Source organism: Coregonus lavaretus (genome assembly GCF_964263955.1).
Source record: "Coregonus lavaretus genome assembly, contig: HAP1_SCAFFOLD_418, whole genome shotgun sequence".
Lineage (NCBI taxonomy): Eukaryota > Metazoa > Chordata > Actinopteri > Salmoniformes > Salmonidae > Coregonus > Coregonus lavaretus.
The window spans coordinates 376748-400384 of record NW_028165663.1 but is presented as its reverse complement, the minus strand read 5'-3'; the positions used below and the strand labels follow the sequence as shown (position 1 = coordinate 400384).

The 23637-nt window shown below is 43.8% G+C and overlaps 1 protein-coding gene across 3 annotated transcripts in view; it reads left to right on the top strand.

Moving 5' to 3' along the window:
- Nucleotides 1-23637, top strand: part of LOC311115633 (protein phosphatase 1 regulatory subunit 12C-like) — a 57570-nt gene that overhangs the window by 19100 nt on the left and 14833 nt on the right. For 2 of the 3 annotated variants that reach the window (XM_084190792.1, XM_084190791.1), the window contains exons 6-14: nt 5367-5452; nt 7156-7427; nt 7657-7790; nt 8037-8282; nt 8653-8723; nt 9405-9491; nt 13617-13724; nt 19712-19819; nt 20640-20730. In XM_084190792.1, the coding sequence (XP_084046918.1) occupies nt 5367-5452; nt 7156-7427; nt 7657-7790; nt 8037-8282; nt 8653-8723; nt 9405-9491; nt 13617-13724; nt 19712-19819; nt 20640-20730 (1203 nt within the window). The remainder of the gene's footprint in view (nt 1-5366; nt 5453-7155; nt 7428-7656; nt 7791-8036; nt 8283-8652; nt 8724-9404; nt 9492-13616; nt 13725-19711; nt 19820-20639; nt 20731-23637) is intronic. The other variant, XM_084190793.1, reaches the window with a different exon arrangement.

Below are 23637 nucleotides of genomic sequence, written 5' to 3'. Positions count from 1 at the left end.
ATACCTATATAATATATATCAGGGACTACAGATACCTATATAATATATATCAGGGACTACAGATACCTATATAATATATATCAGGGACTACAGATACCAATATAATATATATCAGGGACTACAGATACCTATATAATATATATCAGGGACTACAGATACCAATATAATATATATCAGGGACTACAGATACCTATATAATATCTATCAGGGACTACAGATACCTATATAATATCTATCAGGGACTACAGATACCAATATAATATCTATCAGGGACTACAGATACCAATATAATATATATCAGGGACTACAGATACCTATATAATATATATCAGGGACTACAGATACCTATATAATATCTATCAGGGACTACAGATACCTATATAATATATATCAGGGACTACAGATACCTATATAATATCTATCAGGGACTACAGATACCTATATTATATCTATCAGGGACTACAGATACCTATATAATATCTATCAGGGACTACAGATACCTATATAATATCTATCAGGGACTACAGATACCTATATAATATATATCAGGGACTACAGATACCTATATAATATCTATCAGGGACTACAGATACCTATATAATATCTATCAGGGACTACAGATACCTATATAATATATATCAGGGACTACAGATACCTATATAATATCTATCAGGGACTACAGATACCTATATAATATCTATCAGGGACTACAGATACCTATATAATATATATCAGGGACTACAGATACCTATATAATATATATCAGGGACTACAGATACCAATATAATATATATCAGGGACTACAGATACCTATATAATATATATCAGGGACTACAGATACCAATATAATATATATCAGGGACTACAGATACCAATATAATATATATCAGGGACTACAGATACCTATATAATATATATCAGGGACTACAGATACCTATATAATATATATCAGGGACTACAGATACCTATATAATATATATCAGGGACTACAGATACCAATATAATATATATCAGGGACTACAGATACCTATATAATATATATCAGGGACTACAGATACCAATATAATATATATCAGGGACTACAGATACCTATATAATATCTATCAGGGACTACAGATACCTATATAATATCTATCAGGGACTACAGATACCAATATAATATCTATCAGGGACTACAGATACCAATATAATATCTATCAGGGACTACAGATACCTATATAATATATATCAGGGACTACAGATACCTATATAATATCTATCAGGGACTACAGATACCTATATAATATATATCAGGGACTACAGATACCTATATAATATCTATCAGGGACTACAGATACCTATATAATATATATCAGGGACTACAGATACCTATATAATATCTATCAGGGACTACAGATACCTATATAATATATATCAGGGACTACAGATACCTATATAATATCTATCAGGGACTACAGATACCTATATAATATCTATCAGGGACTACAGATACCTATATAATATATATCAGGGACTACAGATACCTATATAATATATATCAGGGACTACAGATACCTATATAATATATATCAGGGACTACAGATACCTATATAATATATATCAGGGACTACAGATACCTATATAATATATATCAGGGACTACAGATACCTATATAATATATATCAGGGACTACAGATACCTATATAATATCTATCAGGGACTACAGATACCTATATAATATATATCAGGGACTACAGATACCAATATAATATATATCAGGGACTACAGATACCTATATAATATATATCAGGGACTACAGATACCTATATAATATCTATCAGGGACTACAGATACCTATATAATATATATCAGGGACTACAGATACCTATATAATATCTATCAGGGACTACAGATACCTATATAATATCTATCAGGGACTACAGATACCTATATAATATCTATCAGGGACTACAGATACCAATATAATATATATCAGGGACTACAGATACCTATATAATATCTATCAGGGACTACAGATACCTATATAATATCTATCAGGGACTACAGATACCTATATAATATCTATCAGGGACTACAGATACCTATATAATATATATCAGGGACTACAGATACCTATATAATATCTATCAGGGACTACAGATACCTATATCATATATATCAGGGACTACATATACCTATATAATATATATCAGGGACTACAGATACCTATATCATATATATCAGGGACTACATATACCTATATAATATCTATCAGGGACTACAGATACCTATATAATATCTATCAGGGACTACAGATACCTATATAATATATATCAGGGACTACAGATACCTATATCATATATATCAGGGACTACAGATACCTATATAATATCTATCAGGGACTACAGATACCTATATAATATATATCAGGGACTACAGATACCTATATAATATATATCAGGGACTACAGATACCTATATAATATCTATCAGGGACTACAGATACCTATATAATATCTATCAGGGACTACAGATACCTATATCATATATATCAGGGACTACAGATACCTATATAATATCTATCAGGGACTACAGATACCTATATCATATATATCAGGGACTACAGATACCTATATAATATCTATCAGGGACTACAGATACCTATATCATATATATCAGGGACTACATATACCTATATAATATCTATCAGGGACTACAGATACCTATATAATATCTATCAGGGACTACAGATACCTATATAATATATATCAGGGACTACAGATACCTATATAATATCTATCAGGGACTACAGATACCAATATAATATATATCAGGGACTACAGATACCAATATAATATCTATCAGGGACTACAGATACCTATATAATATCTATCGGGGACTACAGATACCTATATAATATCTATCGGGGACTACAGATACCTATATAATATCTATCAGGGACTACAGATACCTATATAATATATATCAGGGACTACAGATACCTATATAATATCTATCAGGGACTACAGATACCTATATAATATCTATCAGGGACTACAGATACCTATATAATATCTATCAGGGACTACAGATACCTATATAATATATATCAGGGAATACAGATACCTATAAAATAAATATCAGGGACTACAGATACCTATATAATATCTATCAGGGACTACAGATACCTATATAATATATATCAGGGACTACAGATACCTATATAATATATATCAGGGACTACAGATACCTATATAATATCTATCAGGGACTACAGATACCTATATAATATCTATCAGGGACTACAGATACCTATATAATATCTATCAGGGACTACAGATACCTATATAATATATATCAGGGACTACAGATACCTATATAATATATATCAGGGACTACAGATACCTATATAATATCTATCAGGGACTACAGATACCTATATAATATATATCAGGGACTACAGATACCAATATAATATATATCAGGGACTACAGATACCTATATAATATATATCAGGGACTACAGATACCTATATAATATATATCAGGGACTACAGATACCTATATAATATCTATCAGGGACTACAGATACCTATATAATATCTATCAGGGACTACAGATACCTATATAATATATATCAGGGACTACAGATACCTATATCATATATATCAGGGACTACAGATACCTATATAATATCTATCAGGGACTACAGATACCTACAGTTGAAGTCGGAAGTTTACATACACCTTAGCCAAAGACATTTCAACTCAGTCTTTCACAATTCCTGACATTTAATCCTAGTAAAAATTCCCTGTCTTAGTTCAGTTAGGATCACCACTTTATTTTAAGAATGTGAAATGTCAGAATAATAGTAGAAATAAGCTTTTATTTCTTTCATCACATTCCCAGTGGGTCAGAAGTTTACATGCACTCAATTAGTATTTGGTAGCATTACCTTTAAATTGTTTAACTTGGGTCAAATGTTTCGGGTAGCCTTCCACAAGCTTCCCACAATAAGTTGGGTGAATTTTGGCCCATTCCTCCTGACAGAGCTGGTGTAACTGAGTCAGGTTTGTAGGCCTCCTTGCTCGCACACACTTTTTCAGTTCTGCCCACAAATGTTCTATAGGATTGAGGTCAGGTCTTTGTGATGGCCACTCCAATACCTTGACTTTGTTGTCCTTAAGCCATTTTGCCACAACTTTGGAAGTATGCTTGGGGTCATTGTCCATTTGGAAGACCCATTTGCGACCAAGCTTTAACTTCCTGACTGATGTCTTGAGATGTTGCTTCAATATATCCACATAATTTTCCTTCCTCATGATGCCATCTATTTTGTGAAGTGCACCAGTCCCTCCTGCAGCAAAGCACCCCCACAGCATGATGCTGCTACCCCCGTGCTTCACGGTTGGGATGGTGTTTTTCAGCTTGCCCCATTTTTCCTCCAAACATAACGATGGTCATTATGGCCAAACAGTTCTATTTTTGTTTCATCAGACCAGAGGACATTTCTCCAAAAAGTACGATCTTTGTCCCTATGTGCTGTTGCAAACCGTAGTCTGGCTTTTTTATGGCAGTTTTGGAGCAGTGGCTTCTTCCTTGCTGAGCGGCCTTTCAGGTTTTGTCGATATAGGACTCGTTTTACTGTGGATATAGATACTTTTGTACCTGTTTCCTCCAGCATCTTCACAAGGTCCTTTGCTGTTGTTCTGGGATTGATTTGCACTTTTCGCACCAAAGTACGTTAATCTCTAGGAGACAGAAAGCGTCTCCTTCCTGAGCGGTTTGACGGCTGCGTGGTCCCATGGTGTTTATACTTGCATACTATTATTTGTACAGATGAACGTGGTACCTTCAGGCGTTTTGAAATTGCTCCCAAGGACGAACCAGATTTCTTTTCTGAGGTCTTGGCTGATTTCTTTTGATTTTCCCATGATGTCAAGCAAAGAGGCACTGAGTTTGAAGGTAGGCCTTGAAATACATCCACAGGTACACCTCCAATTGACTCAAATGATGTCAATTAGCCTATCAGAAGCTTCTAAAGCCATGATGTCATTTTCTGGAATTTTCCAAGCTGTTTAAAGGCACAGTCAACTTAGTGTATGTAAACTTCTAACCCACTGGAATTGTGATACAGTGAATTATAAGTGAAATAATCTGTCTGTAAACAATTGTTGGAAAAATTACTTGTGTCATGCACAAAGTAGATGTCCTAACCGACTTGCCAAAACTATAGTTTGTTAACAAGGAATTTGTGGAGTGGTTGAAAAACTAGTTTTAATGACTCCAACCTAAGTGTATGTAAACTTCAGACTTCAACTGTATGTGTATGTCTTCCTGTATATTTACTCTGTATATCTCTGTTAAATATCTCTCTCTCTTTCTGTAGTTGCGTACTGAGAAAGCCAAGCTGTCCCAGCCTCCTGTCATCGAGACCAGCCCTCCTATCAATATGGCTCCGGTTCGACCACGCAGGTCAGTGCCCCAGCATGTCTGTTGCCCATCTGTTACCCACCTAGGAATCACTGATGCAGAACCACAGACGTAGCTTAGTGTGTTACTTATATGAGCATTGACACACCTCTCTACCAAGAGAATCAGACACCGTCTGTTACCCAGCTGACACTCCTCTCTACCAGGAGAATCAGACACCGTCTGTTACCCAGCTGACACTCCTCTCTACCAGGAGAATCAGACACCGTCTGTTACCCAGCTGACACTCCTCTCTACCAGGAGAATCAGACACCGTCTGTTACCCAGCTGACACAGAAACACAGTCACAGTGTATTTTGTCAGAGCTCCATTCCCATATTTATCTATTTAACCTTTATTTAGCCAGACGGGTCAGTTATGAACAAATGATTATTTACAGTGACGGCCTGGTCGTCCAATAGTATGCATGTAGGTATGATGCCACCAGGGCCAGCAGCCAACACAATGTTTGGATTGGCTGTGTGTGATTGGCTGTGTGTGTGATTGGCTGTGTGTGGGATTGGCTGTGTGTGGGATTGGCTGTGTGTGGGATTGGCTGTGTGTGTGATTGGCTGTGATTGGCTGTGTGTGATTGGCTGTGTGTGGGATTGGCTGTGTGTGTGATTGGCTGTGTGTGTGATTGGCTGTGTGTGGGATTGGCTGTGATTGGCTGTGTGTGGGATTGGCTGTGTGTGTGATTGGCTGTGTGTGGGATTGTCTGTGTGTGAGATTGGCTGTGATTGGCTGTGTGTGGGATTGGCTGTGTGTGTGATTGGCTGTGTGTGATTGGCTGTGTGGGATTGGCTGTGTGTGTGATTGGCTGTGTGGGATTGGCTGTGTGGGATTGGCTGTGTGTGTGATTGGCTGTGTGTGATTGGCTGGGATTGGCTGTGTGTGTGATTGGCTGTGTGTGATTGGCTGTGTGGGATTGGCTGTGTGTGTGATTGGCTGTGTGTGGGATTGGCTGTGTGTGGGATTGGCTGTGTGTGTGATTGGCTGTGTGTGTGATTGGCTGTGATTGGCTGTGTGGGATTGGCTGTGTGTGGGATTGGCTGTGTGTGTGATTGGCTGTGTGTGTGATTGGCTGTGTGTGTGATTGGCTGTGTGTGTGATTGGCTGTGATTGGCTGTGTGTGGGATTGGCTGTGTGTGAGATTGGCTGTGTGTGTGATTGGCTGTGTGTGTGATTGGCTGTGTGTGATTGGCTGTGTGTGTGATTGGCTGTGTGTGTGATTGGCTGTGTGTGTGATTGGCTGTGTGTGTGATTGGCTGTGATTGGCTGTGTGTGGGATTGGCTGTGTGTGAGATTGGCTGTGATTGGCTGTGTGTGTGATTGGCTGTGTGTGGGATTGGCTGTGTGTGGGATTGGCTGTGTGTGTGATTGGCTGTGTGTGTGATTGGCTGTGTGATGATAGCCCCTGTGATGTACATTTGGAAAGATCCATTATAGAAGTATCTGTCTGAAAATACATATTTTATAGATTGTTGCACATCCATTACGTTCACACACATAGACACACAACAACAACAAATAAAGCTGTCAATCAGTCTCCCCCAGGATCCATTTACTGTCCACATCCTGGTGGTGTTTGTTTTTGTTTGTACACACACACACGGTTTGGCTACGCCCTTAGTGATCACCCTCACTGATTGGCTCCTCCATGCCTACCTGTCAACCTCTCCCCACCCCCTGCCCCTCCCCTGCAGGACCTCAATCTCTCGTATGAGCAGCCGGGAGAAGATCTGCCTCCACGAGAGAGAGAAGCACCCTCCCCCTGCCCTGACCAGTAGCCCTGCCGAGGAGGAGGAGGAAGAGGGGGGGGGACCCAGCCGGGGACAGACCCAGCCGGGGGGGCAGGGGACCCAGGGGACCCAGGGGGGACAGGGGGGACAGGGGACCCAGGGGGGACAGGCCCAGGTCTGCAGCAGCTCCAGTTCAGAGGAAGAGGAGGACGAGTCTGAGAGCGATGCAGAATCAGGTGAGAGACTGAGAGATGATGACGTTTCATGAACCAGGGTCCCTGGTGTCAATTCCATTTCAGTCTAGTCAATTCATGAAGTCACATTTTAGTTTACTGAATTGAAATGGAATGGACCTAAAACCCTGTCATGACTCATGCCTAAAAGACAGCAACCCAATGTGGACTTGTTCTGTTGTACAGAATGATGTCATTAACTGGCTGATGGTTGTTGTTGTTGTTGTTGCAGAGAAAGCCAAAAACCGAGAGATCATCAACAACTTGAACAACAAACGCAACAGCTCCTCCCCCCACGCTACCTCCACGGCAACCAGCACGGCAACCAGCACGGCAACCAGCACATCAGGAAACACCGTTAAAAAGGTACGACACGGTTTCTATTGGTGTTTGAACATCAGAATGCTGCTTAGGGTAGCTGGGACTTTGTAGCTCCTCGTGAAGGCCGAAAAAATACAAATAAACTCAGATGAACAACCTGTGCACTCTACTATTGACTTTTTAAGTGATTTGGTAAATTGCCTTTATTACCTCTGTTGGAAGGTCATTAATCTGATTTGATCGGTGGTGAGATTATTCATTTGAATGGTAAATCTCTCTCTCCTTCTGCAGCAGGACCCAGGGAAGCCCCCAGCCCCTAGCTCGGCCCCTGGCGCAGCCCCTGGCGCGGCCCCTGGCGCGGCCCCTGGCTCCTGGAGGACCTCTCTTCGTAAGGCAGGCAGCTCCGTGACCCTGGGGCCTTCAGGTGCCACCGACCCAAGCCAGGAGTCCACCCGCGGGGCGACTGAGTCTGGCCTGGGTATGACCCGCTCTGCCTCCAGCCCACGCCTCAGCTCCGACACCACCACAGACACCAAGGTATTGGAACCAGCACACGTTGGTCGTAGGAACACACCTTTAAAAGGGACCGTAGCGTTACAGGAGCGTCACAGGCTGAGAATTATTCTAACACTTTGTGACAACTGTTGATCTAAACATTGCTTACAAATACGGTTCCTTGATTCCGCACATCTTCTCAAAACAACCTCCAATCTATTTAGAGAAGTAGGCAAGGAGAGAGGACCCAAGGAATCAAGGAAATACAGCTACATCTTAGACTGGACCAACTACATCAACACCTCCAATACACTACTGTACTCTTAGACTGGACCAACTAGTTAGTAGTGATATGTTTGAAGCTATTCAAAGCTAGGGATTGATAGATCATCAAACCTCCTTCTACTTTCAGGAACCCAGGACTGCCAGAGTGAACCCCACTCCAACGAGACGTCTCTTCAATATCCCAGACAGCAGTAGCAGGTGGGTTTGCATGAAGCTTGCCTTGCATGATGAACTCATGTACCACAGTATGGAATGACAGGGAAAGGCTGCTCATCAGCTCTACTCTGTGTGTGTGTGTGTGTGTGTGTGTGTGTGTGTGTGTGTGTGTGTGTGTGTGTGTGTGTGTGAGCATGCGTTAGTGTGAGAGACTGAGCATGTGTGAAAATAGCTGAACAGGTTTTGAGCTTCACTGCATCACCCCCCCCCCCCCCCCCCATCTCTCTCCCCCCTCCCTATCGCTCTCTCCCTATCGCTCTCTCCCTCTCAATCTCTCCCCCTCCCTATCTCCCTTGCCCCCTCTCTTTCTCTCTCTCCCTCTCCCTTGCCCCCCTCTCCCCCTCCCTCTCTTCCTTGCCCCCTCTCTTTCTCTCTCTCCCCCTCTCTCTCTCTCTCTCTCTCTCTCTCTCTCTCCCTCTCTATCTCTCCCTCTCTTCCTTGCCCCCTCTCTTTCTCTCTCTCCCCCTCTCTCTCTCTCTCTCTCTCTCTCTCACTCTCTCTCTCTCTCTCTCTCTTTCTCTTTTTCTCTCCCTTGCCCCCCCTCTCCCCCTCCCTCTCTTCCTTGCCCCCCCTCTCCCCATCCCTCTCTTCCTTTCCCCCTCTCTCTCTCTCTCTCTCTCTCTCTCTCTCTCTCTCTCCCCCTCCTGTCTCTTTCTCTCTCAGCTGGCTGAGCCGTAGCTCCTCTTACACCCGCCGCCTCAATAGCACAGGATGTGATCTCAGTAGCTCCACCCCCTCCTTGCCTCGCAGGTATGTCCTACAGCCCTGGCTCCATCCATTGGTGTCTTTGCTTTTTTGGGGGCTTCTGGTTGAAGTGTGAATTTCCCACTCTGTGGTGTGTGTGTGCATGTTCAGTATTACTGCTGGATGTCTCTGAATATTGTTTTATGTTCATTCAGCCTTTCTTTAACCAGGTTCAGACATGAAACGCCACGTGTTGGTTGAAGCATTTATTAGAAAATATTAAAATACATGCAATACGTTAGTCTTGGCGGTAGGCTCTGGTCTCTCACTACCAGAGCATGCATCACGTTGAGATAATAATCATTCCAGGCAGAGAGCAAGGTATGCTGTACCAACCCCCTGCAGGAAGGAAACACAGAACCTAACAGGACGGTGGGAAAGGAGAAAACAGACATGCATGTTACAGCAATAGCATGTCACCAAGAACACCAGGACATAGCCAAGAACACCAGGACATAGCCAAGAACACCAGGACATAGCCAAGAACACCAGGACGTAGCCAAGAACACCAGGACATAGCCAAGAACACCAGGACATAGCCAAGAACACCAGGACGTAGCCAAGAACACCAGGACGTAGCCAAGAACACCAGGACATAGCCAAGAACACCAGGACATAGCCAAGAACACCAGGACATAGCCAAGAACACCAGGACGTAGCCAAGAACACCAGGACGTAGCCAAGAACACCAGGACGTAGCCAAGAACACCAGGACATAGCCAAGAACACCAGGACATAGCCAAGAACACCAGGACGTAGCCAAGAACACAAGGACGTAGCCAAGAACACCAGGACGTAGCCAAGAACACCAGGACGTAGCCAAGAACACCAGGGCATAGCCAAGAACACCAGGACATAGCCAAGAACACCAGGACATAGCCAAGGACACCAGGACATAGTCAAGAACACCAGGACATAGTCATCAGAGAAGTGTGTGCAGAACCGGTGGACTAAATAGACGGTCATATTAACGTAAAGTGACGATTTAATTGGTGCAGCTGATGCAGCACTGGGGTTTCCTGTCTGATGAAGTGTCCCATTGAGGTCTTAGTCTGGCATCCAAACTGATTTAACAGTGAAACATGGCGGCTAAAAAAGACTTATTTCACAATGGAGCTCTAGCCATACGCTATTTATGTGGCTGTTGTAGAAAATATGCTGAAGGGAATATGTTGTAGAAAATATGCTGAAGGGAATATGTTGTAGAAAATATGCTGAAGGGAATATGTTGTAGAAAATATGCTGAAGGGAATATGTTGTAGAAAATATGCTGTAGGGAATATGTTGTAGAAAATATGCTGTAGGGAATATGTTGTAGAAAATATGCTGTAGGGATATGTTGAAAATATGCTGAAGGGAATATGCTGTAGGGGATATGCTGTAGGGAATATGCTGTAGGGGAATATGCTGTAGGGAATATGCTGTAGGGAATATGCTGTAGGGAATATGCTGTAGGGGAATATGCTGTAGGGAATATGCTGTAGGGGAATATGCTGAAGGGAATATGCTGTAGGGAATATGCTGTAGGGGAATATGCTGTAGGGGAATATGCTGAAGGGAATATGCTGTAGGGAATATGCTGTAGGGGATATGCTGTAGGGGAATATGCTGTAGGGAATATGCTGTAGGGAATATGCTGTAGGGGATATGCTGTAGGGGATATGCTGTAGGGGAATATGCTGTAGGGAATATGCTGTAGGGAATATGCTGTAGGGAATATGATGTAGGGGAATATGCTGAAGGGAATATGCTGAAGGGAATATGCTGAAGGGAATATGCTGAAGGGAATATGCTGAAGGGAATATGCTGTAGGGAATATGCTGTAGGGAATATGCTGTAGGGAATATGCTGTAGGGAATATGCTGAAGGGAATATGCTGTAGGGAATATGCTGAAGGGAATATGCTGTAGGGGAATATGCTGAAGGGAATATGCTGTAGGGGAATATGCTGTAGGGAATATGCTGTAGGGAATATGCTGTAGGGGAATATGCTGAAGGGAATATGCTGAAGGGAATATGCTGAAGGGAATATGCTGAAGGGAATATGCTGTAGAAAATATGCTGTAGGGATATGTTGAAAATATGCTGAAGGGAATATGTTGTAGAAAATATGCTGTAGGGAATATGTTGTAGAAAATATGCTGTAGGGAATATGCTGTAGGGAATATGTTGTAGAAAATATGCTGTAGGGAATATGTTGTAGAAAATATGCTGTAGGGAATATGTTGTAGAAAATATGCTGTAGGAAATATTCTGAAGGGAATATGCTGTAGGGAATATGCTGTAGGGAATATGCTGTAGGGAATCTGCTGTAGGGAATATGCTGAAGGGAATATGCTGAAGGGAATATGCTGTAGGGGAATATGCTGAAGGGAATATGCTGTAGGGAATATGCTGTAGGGAATATGCTGTAGGGAATATGCTGTAGGGAATATGCTGTAGGGGAATATGCTGAAGGGAATATGCTGAAGGGAATATGCTGTAGAAAATATGCTGTAGGGATATGTTGAAAATATGCTGAAGGGAATATGTTGTAGAAAATATGCTGTAGGGAATATGTTGTAGGGAATATGCTGTAGAAAATATGCTGAAGGGAATATGCTGAAGGGAATATGCTGAAGGGAATATGCTGAAGGGAATATGCTGTAGGGGAATATGCTGAAGGGAATATGGCTATCGGAATATGGATCTCGCTATCACGGTTGACAACTCCGCTGTGTCCTCCTCCCAGAGTGCGAAGAGCCTAGGCGTGACCCTGGACAACACCCTGTCGTTCTCCGCCAACATCAAGGCGGTGACCCGATCCTGCAGGTTCATGCTCTACAACATTCGGAGAGTACGACCCTGCCTTACACAGGAAGCGGCACAGGTCCTAATCCAGGCACTTGTCATCTCCCGTCTGGACTATTGCAACTCGCTGTTGGCTGGCCTCCCTGCCTGTGCCATTAAACCCCTACAACTCATCCAGAATGCCGCAGCCCGTCTGGTGTTCAATCTTCCCAAGTTCTCTCACGTCACCCCCCTCCTCCGCACACTCCACTGGCTTCCAGTTGAAGCTCGCATCCGCTACAAGACCATGGTGCTTGCCTATGGAGCAGTGAGGGGAACGGCACCTCTGTACCTTCAGGCTCTGATCAGTCCCTACACCCAAACGAGGGCATTGCGTTCATCCACCTCTGGCCTGCTGGCTCCCCTTCCTCTGCGGAAGCATAGTTCCCGCTCAGCCCAGGCAAAACTGTTCGCTGCTCTGGCACCCCAATGGTGGAACAAGCTCCCTCACGACGCCAGGACAGCGGAGTCACTCACCACCTTCCGGAGACATTTGAAACCCCACCTCTTTAAGGAATACCTGGGATAGGATAAAGTAATCCTTCTAACCCCCCCCCCCCCCCCCCAAATTGTAAAGTGGTTATCCCACTGGCTATAGGGTAAACGCACCAATTTGTGAGTCGCTCTGGCTAAGAGCGTCTGCTAAATGACGTTAATGTGCCCTTGAGCAAGGCACTTAACCCTAATTGCTCCTGTAAGTCGCTCTGGATAAGAGTGTCTGCTAAATGACTAAAATGTAAATGTAAAATGAATATGCTGAAGGGAATATGCTGAAGGGAATATGCTGAAGGGAATATGCTGAAGGGAATATGCTGAAGGGAATATGCTGTAGGGGAATATGCTGTAGGGGAATATGCTGTAGGGGAATATGCTGTAGGGGAATATGCTGTAGGGGAATATGCTGTAGGGGAATATGCTGTAGGGGAATATGCTGTAGGGGAATATGCTGTAGGGGAATATGCTGTAGGGGAATATGCTGTAGGGAATATGCTGTAGGGGAATATGCTGTAGGGAATATGCTGTAGGGAATATGCTGTAGGGAATATGCTGAAGGGAATATGCTGTAGGGAATATGCTGAAGGGAATATGCTGAAGGGAATATGCTGTAGGGGAATATGCTGAAGGGAATATGCTGAAGGGAATATGCTGAAGGGAATATGCTGAAGGGAATATGCTGAAGGGAATATGCTGTAGGGAATATGCTGTAGGGAATATGCTGAAGGGAATATGCTGAAGGGAATATGCTGAAGGGAATATGCTGTATTTATTATTGTCAAGAAGTCTGTCTGTCTGTATTCTCAGCTCATCCTATGGACGCAGACTGGATGACCCCACGGTGACCTCTACAACAGGAACTGGAAGTAGCTGCTCTGCTGGACTCAGTCGTCTCAACATCCTAGTGGCCCAGAGGTGGGTGATTTGGCTCTTTCTCAATTGTCTCACGTGTTTTTGATTGCATTGATCTGAGAGAACTGACTGAGAGGTGAACACTAAGCCTGATGACCAGCTATGTACAGAGCCTTCTGAAAGTATTCACACCCCTTGACTTTTTCCACCTTTTGTTGTGTTAGAGCCTGAACATAAATAACAGAGTGCAAAGAAGGAAGTCTGTACAGAATAAAAAATATTCCAAAACATATATCCTGTTTGCAATAAGGGACTAAAGTAATACTGTAAAACAATTGGCTAATAAAATGCTTTTTTTGTCCTGAAGACAAAGCGTTATGTTTGGGGCAAACCCAACACATCACTGATTACCACTCTTCATATTTTCAAGCATGGTGGTGGCTGCATCATGTTATGGGTATGCTTGTCATCGGCAAGGACTAAGGAGTTTTTTAGGATAAAAAGAAAACGGAATAGAGCGAAGCACAGGCAAAATCCTAGAGGAGAACTTGGTTCAGTCTGCTTTCCAACAGACACTGGGAGACAAATTCACCTTTCATCTAGATACACTATATGTAGAAAAGTATGTGGACATCCCTTCAAATTAGTGGTTTAATGGCGCCGGAGAAGATGGCTGCCGTTTTACGGGCTCCCAACCAAATGTGCAATTTTGTTCGTTTTTTTTGCGTTGTTTGTAACTTATTTTTGTACTTATTGTGTACATAATGTTGCTGCTACCGTCTCTTATGACCGAAAAGAGCTTCTGGACATCAGAACAGCGATTACTCACCTCGAACTGGACGAAGAGTTTTTCTTTAACGAGTCCGACGCAAAGGATATACTGCTTTCTCGGGAACGGGCCCAAATCCCCGTCATTTGCGTGAAGAAAAGACGGAGAAAAAGGGGGCGGAGGTCGGAGGTCGGGCTGCCTTCTGGGAATTCATAGGCCAGTGAGTAAACCTCCACTACCGTTCTATTGGTGCCTTGTCAGAATTTGCAGACGAGTAGGTAAACCACCACTACCCTCGGTATTATTGGCCAACGTGCAATCATTGGAAAACAAACTGGACGACCTACGATTAAGACTATCCTACCAACGGGACATTGAAAACAATAACATCTTATGTTTCACCGAGACGTGGCTGAACGACGACACGGATAATATAGAGCTGGCTGGGTTTTCCATCGCTTCGTCAGGACAGAGAAGCTACGTCTGGTAAGACGAGGGGTGGGGGTGTGTGTCTATTTGTCAATAACAGCTGGTGCGCGATGTCTAATATTAAGGAAGTCTCAAGGTATTGCTCGACTGAGGTAGAGTACCTCATGATAAGCTGTAGACCCACTATTTACCAAGAGAGTTCTCATCTATAGTATTCGTAGCTGTCTATTTACCACCACAAACCGATGCTGGCACTAAGACCGCACTCAACGAGCTGTATAAGGCCATAAGCAAACAGGAAAACGCTCATCCAGAGGCAGCGCTCCTAGTGGCCGGGGACTTTAATGCAGGCAAACTTAAATCCGTTCTACCTAATTTCTACCAGCATGTCACATGTGCAACCAGAGGAAAAAAAACTAGACCACCTTTACTCCACACACAGAGACGCATACAAAGCTCTCCCTCACCCTCCATTTGGCAAATCTGACCATAACTCTATCCTCCTGATTCCTGCTTACAAGCAAAAACTAAAGCAGGAAGTACCAGTGACTCGCTCAATACAGAAGTGGTCAGATGACACGGATGCTACGCTACAGGACTGTTTTGCTAGCACAGACTGGAATATGTTCCGGGATTCATCCAATGGCGTTGAGGAGTATACCACCTCAGTCATCTGCTTCATCAATAAGTGCATCGACGACGTCGGCCCCACAGTGACCGTATGTACATATCCCAACCAGAAGCCATGGATTACAGGCAACATCCGCATCGAGCTAAAGTCTAGAGCTGCCGCTTTCAAGGAGCGGGACACTAATACGTACGCTTATAAGATATCCTGCTACGCCCTCAGACGAACTATCAAACAGGCAACGCCTCAATACAGGATTAAGGTTGAATCCTACTACACCGGCTCTGACGCTCGTCAGATGTGGTAGGACTTGAAAACTATTACGGACTACAAAGGGAAACCCAGCCGCGAGCTGCCCAGCTCACTTCGAGGCAAGCAACACTGAAGCATGCATGAAAGCACCAGCTGTTCCGGACGACTGTGTGATAACGCTCTCGGTAGCCGATGTGAGCAAGACCTTTAAACAGGTCAACATTCACAAAGCTGCGGGGCCAGATGGATTACCAGGACGTGTACTCAAAGCATGCACGGACCAACTGGCAAGTGTCTTCACTGACATTTTCAACCTTTCCCTGACGAGTCTATAATACCTACATGTTTCAAGCAGACCACCAAAGTCCCTGTGCCCAAGAACACTAAGGTAACCTGCCTAAATGACTACCGACCCGTAGCACTCACGTCGGTAGCCATGAAGTGCTTTGAAAGGCTGGTCATGGCTCACATCAACACCATAATCCCAGATACCCTAGACCCACTCCAATTCGCATACCGCCCCAACAGATCCACAGATGACGCAATCTCAATCGCACTCCACACTGCCCTTTCCTACCTGGACAAAAGGAACACCTATGTGAGAATGCTGTTCATTGAGTACAGCACAGCGTTCAACACCATAGTGCCCACTTAGCTCATCACTAAGCTAAGGACCCTGGGACTAAACACCTCCCTCTGCAACTGGATGATGGACTTCCTGACGGGCCGCCCCCAGGTGGTAAGGGTAGGTAACACCATATCTGCCACGCTGATCCTCAACATGGGGGCCCCTCAGGGGTGCGTGCTCAGTCCCCTCCTGTACTCCCTTTTCACCCATGATTGCATGGCCAGGCACGACTCCAACACCATAATTACGTTTGCCGACAACACAACAGTGGTAGGCCTGATCACCGACAACGATGAGACAGCCTATAGGGAGGAGGTCAGAGACCTGGCAGTGTGGTGCCAGGACAACAACCTCTCCCTCAACGTGAGCAAGACAAAGGAGCTGATCGTGGACTACAGGAAAAGGAGGGCCGAACACGCCCCCATTAACATCGCCGGGACTGTAGTGCAGCGGATCAAGAGTTTCAAGTTCCTTGGTGTCCACATCACCAACAAACTATCATGGTCCAAACACACCAAGACAGTCGTGAAGAGGGCACGACAAAGTCTATTCCCCCTCAGGAGACTGAAAAGATTTGGCATGGGTCCCCAGATCCTCAAAAAGTTATACAGCTGCACCATCGAGAGCATTCTGACCGGTTGCATCACCGCCTGCTATGGCAACTGCTTGGCATCTAAGGCACTACAGAGGGTAGTGCGTACGACCCAGTACATCACTGGGGCCAAGCGTCCTGACATCCAGGACCTGTATACTGGGCGGTGTCAGAGGTAAGCCCCAAAAATGTTCTACGACTCCAGTCACCCAAGTCATAGACTGTTATCTCTGCTACCGCACGGCAAGCGGTACCGGAGCGCCAAGTCTAGGACCAAAAGGCTCCTTAACAGCTTCTACCCTCAAGCCATAAATCTGCTGAACAATTAATCAAATGGCCACCCGGACTATTTACATTGACACCCCCCCCATTTGTTTTTACACTGCTGCTACCCGCTGCATAGTCACTTTACCCCTATCTACATGTTCAAATTACCTTGACTAACCTGTACCCCTGCACATTGACTCGGCACCGGTACCCCCTGTATATAGCCTCGTTATTGTTATTTTATTGTTACTTTTTATAATTTTTTACTTTAGTTTATTTGGTAAATATTTCCTTAACTCTTTCTTGAACTGCATTGTTGGTTAAGGGCTCGTAAGTAAGCATTTCACGGTAACCTGTTGTATTCGGCACATATGACAAAAAAAGTTTGGTTTGATTTGATTCGGCTATTTCAGCCACACCCGTTGCTGACAGATGCATCAAATCGAGCACACTGCCATGCAATCTCCATAGACAAACATTGACAGTAGAACGGCCTTACTGAAGAGCTCAGTGACTTTTAACGTTGCACCGTCCTAGGATGCCACCTTTCCAACATGTCAGTTCGTCAAATTTCTGCCCTGCTAGAGCTGCCCCGGTCAACTGTAAGGGCTGTTATTGTGAAGTGGAAATGTCTAGGAGCAACAACGGCTCAGCCGCGAAGTGGTCGGCCACATGAGCTCACAGAACGGGACCTCTGAGTGCTGAAGCGCGTAGTGCGTAAAAATCGTCTGTCCTCGGTTGCAGCACTCACTACTGAGTTCCAAACTGCCTCTGGAAGCAACGTCAGCACAAGAACTGTTCGTCGGGAGCTTCATGAAATGGGTTTCCATGGCCGAGCAGCCGCACACAAGCCTAAGATCACCATGCGCAATGCGAAGCATCGGCTGGAGTGGTGTAAAGCTCGCCGCCATTGGACTCTTGAGCGGTGGAAACGTGTCTCTGGAGTGATGAATCACGCTTCACCATCTGGCAGTCCGACAGACGAATCTGGGTTTGGCGGATGCCAGGACAGTGCATAGTGCCAACTGTAAAGTTTGGTGGAGGAGGAATAATGGTCTGGGGCTGTTTTTCATGGTTCGGGCTAGGCCCCTTAGTTCCAGTGAAGGGAAATCTTAACGCTACAGCATACAATTACATTCTAGACGATTCTGTGCTTCCAACTTTGTGGCAACAGTTTGGGAAAGGCCCTTTCCTGTTTCAGCATGACAATACCCCCGTGCACAAAGCGAGGTCCATACGGAAATGGTTTGTCGAGATCGGTGTGGAAGAACTTGACTGGCCTGCACAGAGACCTGACCTCAACCCCATCGAACACCTTTGGGATGAATCGGAACGCCGACTGCGAGCCAAGGCCTAATCGCCCAACATCAGTGCCCGACCTCACTAATGCTCTTGTGGCTGAAAGGAAGTAAGTCCCCGCAGCAATGTTCCAACATCTAGTGGAAAGCCTTCCCAGAAGAGTGGAGGCTGTTATAGCAGCAAAGGGGGGGACCAACTCCATATTAATGCCCATGATTTTGGACTGCGATGTTTGACGAGCAGGTGTCCACATACTTTTCATGTAGTGCAGGGTTCCCCAACTGGCGGCCCGCGGGTGGTTTTATCTGGCCCCCAAAGTTTTCTGAGGAAAAAAATATATATATATTATTTTTTTGGTGTGGAATTGTAATTGTTGGACATAAAAGACTGTAAAAAAAAACACCAGTAAATCAGCTCCAAGTGATTTTAATTTAAGAAATCTGTTCCCAAGTATTCCCACGCATAATAGAGAGACACGATGTGATCGTATACAAATGTAAGCAAGGTTTGAAATTGTTAGGTCTTAGTTAAACATTATAATTGCAGTCAATTTGCAGTCTACAAATTATTTGTAATTATGTTCCGGCCGGCGGCTGAATCTAGTTGATGATCCCTGATGTAGTGTATATTAGTGTTTTATTTTCCATTTATATATTATTTTTACATTTTTCTTCCACTTGTGTAGATTGTTGACAAAAAAATGACAATTCAATCCATTTTAATCCCACTTTGTAACACAACAAAATGTGGTAAAAGTCAAGGGGTGTGAATACTTTCGGAAGGCACTGTATATTTCACCTGTCAAGTCTTTTCCAATTGGTGCTGATGAAGGGGAGGAGACTAGGAGAGGACAGATTGATGAAGGGGAGGAGACGAGTAGAGGACAGATTGATGAAGGGGAGGTGACGAGGAGAGGACAGATTGATGAAGGGGAGGAGACGAGGAGAGGACAGATTGATGAAGGGGAGGAGACGAGGAGAGGACAGATTGATGAAGGGGAGGAGACGAGGAGAGGACAGATTGATGAAGGGGAGGAGACGAGGAGAGGACAGATTGATGAAGGGGAGGAGACTAGGAGAGGACAGGGGGAGGACAGGAGAGGAGAGGAGAGGACAGATTTTTGTAGTGTCTGTTAAAAATGTACCAAAACAGTTAATCTGCCATGCAATCCCTTTATCTCCCTCAGACTGGCTCAGGAGCAGTGTTCTGTCACCACCACCACCTCCAACTCTGTCACCACCACCACCCCCAACTCTGTCACCACCAGTGACCTGGAGACCAAGCAGAGACGCAAGTGAGTCTGTTCGCCATGACGACAGCGATGTTCCAGCGTTTACAGAGGCTGTCTGTTTAATAGATGTTTGAACGTTCACCTTTAAACACTGGCACGCTGGGAGTGTTCGGCTGTAGTTGAGTGTTATGTGAGTGTTATTTGATATAGTTGAGGTTATGTGCGGTGCCAGAGTTTGGTGTAGTGGTCGACCCAGCTGACTCTGGCCATCTGTGATGGGGGTTCAAACCTGTGATGGGGGTTCAAACCTGTGATGGGGGTTCAAACCTGTGATGGGGGTTCAAACCTGTGATGGGGGTTCAAACCTGTGATGGGGGTTCAAATCGCTGATCTGCAACTTTCAATTCTGTCAGTTTCTCCTCTTATCTGTTTCCCTCTTACCTTTCTGTCTAAATAAAACCCTCTTACCTTTCTGTCTAAATAAAACCCTCTTACCTTTCTGTCTAAATAAAACCCTCTTACCTTTCTGTCTAAATATAACCCTCTTACCTTTCTATCTAAATAAAACCCACTTACCTTTCTAACTGTAGTCATATATTTATAAATGTAGTTAATTTTATTTAAATGTTGTTAAATATATTTAAATGTAGGTAAATGTAGTTATATGTTCTGTGTGTTCCCCTCAGCTCCTATCTGATCCCGATGTGTGATGTCTAAATTATGTTATGGGTAATTGTTCTGTGTTTTCCCCCGGTCCAGATCCTACCTGACCCCGGTTCGGTGATAATGTTATGGGTAATGTTCTGTGTTCCCCGGTCCAGGTCCTACCTGACCCCGGTTCGGTGATAATGTTATGGGTAATGTTCTGTGTTCCCCGGTCCAGGTCCTACCTGACCCCGGTTCGTGACGAAGAGGCTGAGGCTCAGAGGAAGGCTCGCTCCAGACACGCCAGACAGTCACGACGATCCACTCAGGTCAGTCCATCTGCCTAGGGGTGGCTGGTAGCTTAGTGGGTAAGAGCGTTGTGCCAGTAACCGAAAGGTCGCTGGTTCTAATCTCCGAGCCGACTAGGTGAAAAATCAGTCGATGTGCCCTTGAGCAAGGCACTAACCCTAATTGCTCCTGTAAGTCGCTCTGGATAAGAGCGTCTGCTAAATGACTAAAATGTAAAAATGTAAAAAATTTAGACATAGACATTTAACTGACATACTCATACAATAGGATTGAATCAGAATAAGAATTTCAGTTTATTTCCTGAATTGAAATGTAATTGACCCCAAGGTGCTTTAGTGTGTGAAGTAGGTCAGACCGCTGCTCAATAATCATTATTTATACTGTTCAACATTAAGACATGTTGATCTGACATAAGAAGAGGAATGGATTACAAAAACACGGTAATCTGTTACTTTACCAGCAACAATATTGTAATCAGATTACAGATCATTTTGATCAACTAGATGATTACTTCTAAGATTACTTCTGAAAGGATGTTTGCGAGAGAAAACAAATATTTTACACCTTTCTGTTTTATCAATTACATTCAAATCGGCATTGAAAAAAAGGTGCACCTTTTTAAAGTTTATTCCGCCTGAGCGGAGTCTGACCACAAGTGAGAGACCACTGTGACGACGCACCAAATGTGTTTGATGGATCGCGTGAAAAGACCAGGGAATATAGGCTTTTGTAGTCTACAGTCCAATATATGTCTTCTAATGGTGCTACTGCTGCCAAGCATCCAAAGATGATCCAATTGGAAGATACGTTTGGAGGTAAGGACGACAACAGTGGTGTAGTCTACGGGCAATATGGATATGACTTACTGTTGATATCTACATAGGGCATTGACGTTAATCACGCTGCTGCTCTCTCATTTAGCTGTTTATGCCTTACGGATTGTGGTTGCTGTAAATGTGTTTTTTAACCCAATAATGATTGAATTGAAGAAGTGTAAGCTGCCTGTCAATCATAGTTATTTTGCGACCAGTGGACAGCCAGTGAAGAATGCGCTCTTGCGACAGCTGCATAGTGTGGATCACGGGCCTATGGGATAACAGTTTGAGTTCCTCCCTTCTAAACTCCTTCGTGGTATTGTGCTCCACACAGACAACAACTAGTTTAATTTAAGAAGACCACGAGTGGGCCTTTTATTGCTCAATCTAATTTGTGTTGATTCAAAAAAATATATATGTCCATAGGACTAAGGGGACACATGCTCAAACTCACACACTTTTGATAGACTTAAAAGGGGGCAATCTGTAGTTTCTACATCCATTTTTTGGGGGGGACTTATAAATGAATGATGTATACCCATTGATTCTTGAAGAATGTGACTTATAAATGCCTCATGAGCTTATTAGTTCAACGGTCGCATGAGAATCCAAAATATAAGCCTGTTTTTCTCCAATGTTTGTTATTGTTTCAACTGTGGATTTACCCTTAATTAACGAGATATCAAAGTGATACCAACAAAATGTAAACAATAGGCCTGTAATGTGGCATTAATTTTTGACATGCAAGTAGCACTTTTCGGTATTGCTCCTAGCATGCCTTTTCCAAGAGAGCAGCATTTATTTTTCAACTCAACAGCAATGAGCTCAATCAGTCGTCATGACAACAAAATCATAAACAACAGAGTGAGCTAGTGAACAGATTGCTGATTTGCTGGACAGCTACAGGATCGGGGGGTGCAGCTACAGGATCGGGGGTGCACCTACAGGATCGGGGGTGCACCTACAGGATCGGGTGCAGCGCAAACGTCACATTGTAGAGAGAGAGAGGATTGACATAAACGAATACAACATCTCCGTAAATTGTTCGGTGATCAAGAATGTTAACCGTTGCAAGCTCACCAGCAATTTGGCATCAAGCAACAATTACTAGCATAGGCTTTCTGGTGTGTGGTATGTCAAAAGGGCCTTTTAAATTGATAATTGACTTATGAAGCATGAATTTGTTGTTAATAATCACTGTGTGCGAAGACGCACCAGGCGCAACATCTCCCAACGTTTTGTTCTCTCGTTTAAATGCTGTTGCTTTCACACGTTTAAATGCACATGTGGTACATTTATATTCCATCTAATCCTACAATAATTGCTATCGTTTCATCATTCCATCCCCCCCGTACCGTTGCAACACGTAGACGTTTCTGTTTCATGTTTGATAAGAAATAGGCTACGCGTCCTGCGCTCCGCGCTTTGTACGTTGAATAAGAGAAAACGAATAGTGATGAAATAATAATCATCAAGTCTGATTTAAGACGAATGTAACAACGGATGTGCAAATAGCCTTTGACATTGTACAACTAGTTTATTGGTTGCTACTTGGTCCTGGGAGGGGCTGAAATGAAGGCTACCTGTTGGACCTCCTGTTAGACAGATTCAATTTGGTTCTTCAAGGGGAGGCTGTACAGTCTTGCCGTCTACCTGTGTCCGTTCAGACAGGACAGGTTAAGCCTGATACAGAGGCTATTTCTTTTGGTTTATTGCCCGTGAATACCTATTTGGTAAATCTACTTATAGGCTATATTTCGTATATGATATGGCGCTTTCACCATTGGATTAGCAAGACCTGTTAATAAATCTGCCCTCTGAGCAGGTCAACCTGACTTGCCATCTGCCGACTTCATGCCCTATTGACTGCTACAAGGTCCATGTTTTTACATAATCCATATGTGCTGTGAAGTAAATAATCAAAAGTTCTGTCTCCAAATAAATACAGAAAGATTTGAAGTCGCTGCATAAATATATATATATTTCACTTGACTTGACTTGAAAAGACGACTTGACTTTTTCTTAGAATGCACGACTTGGACTCGACTCGAGACTCGACTTGAGACTTGGTCCCACCTCAGGTAAACTCTAACAGTTGATAATATTATTATT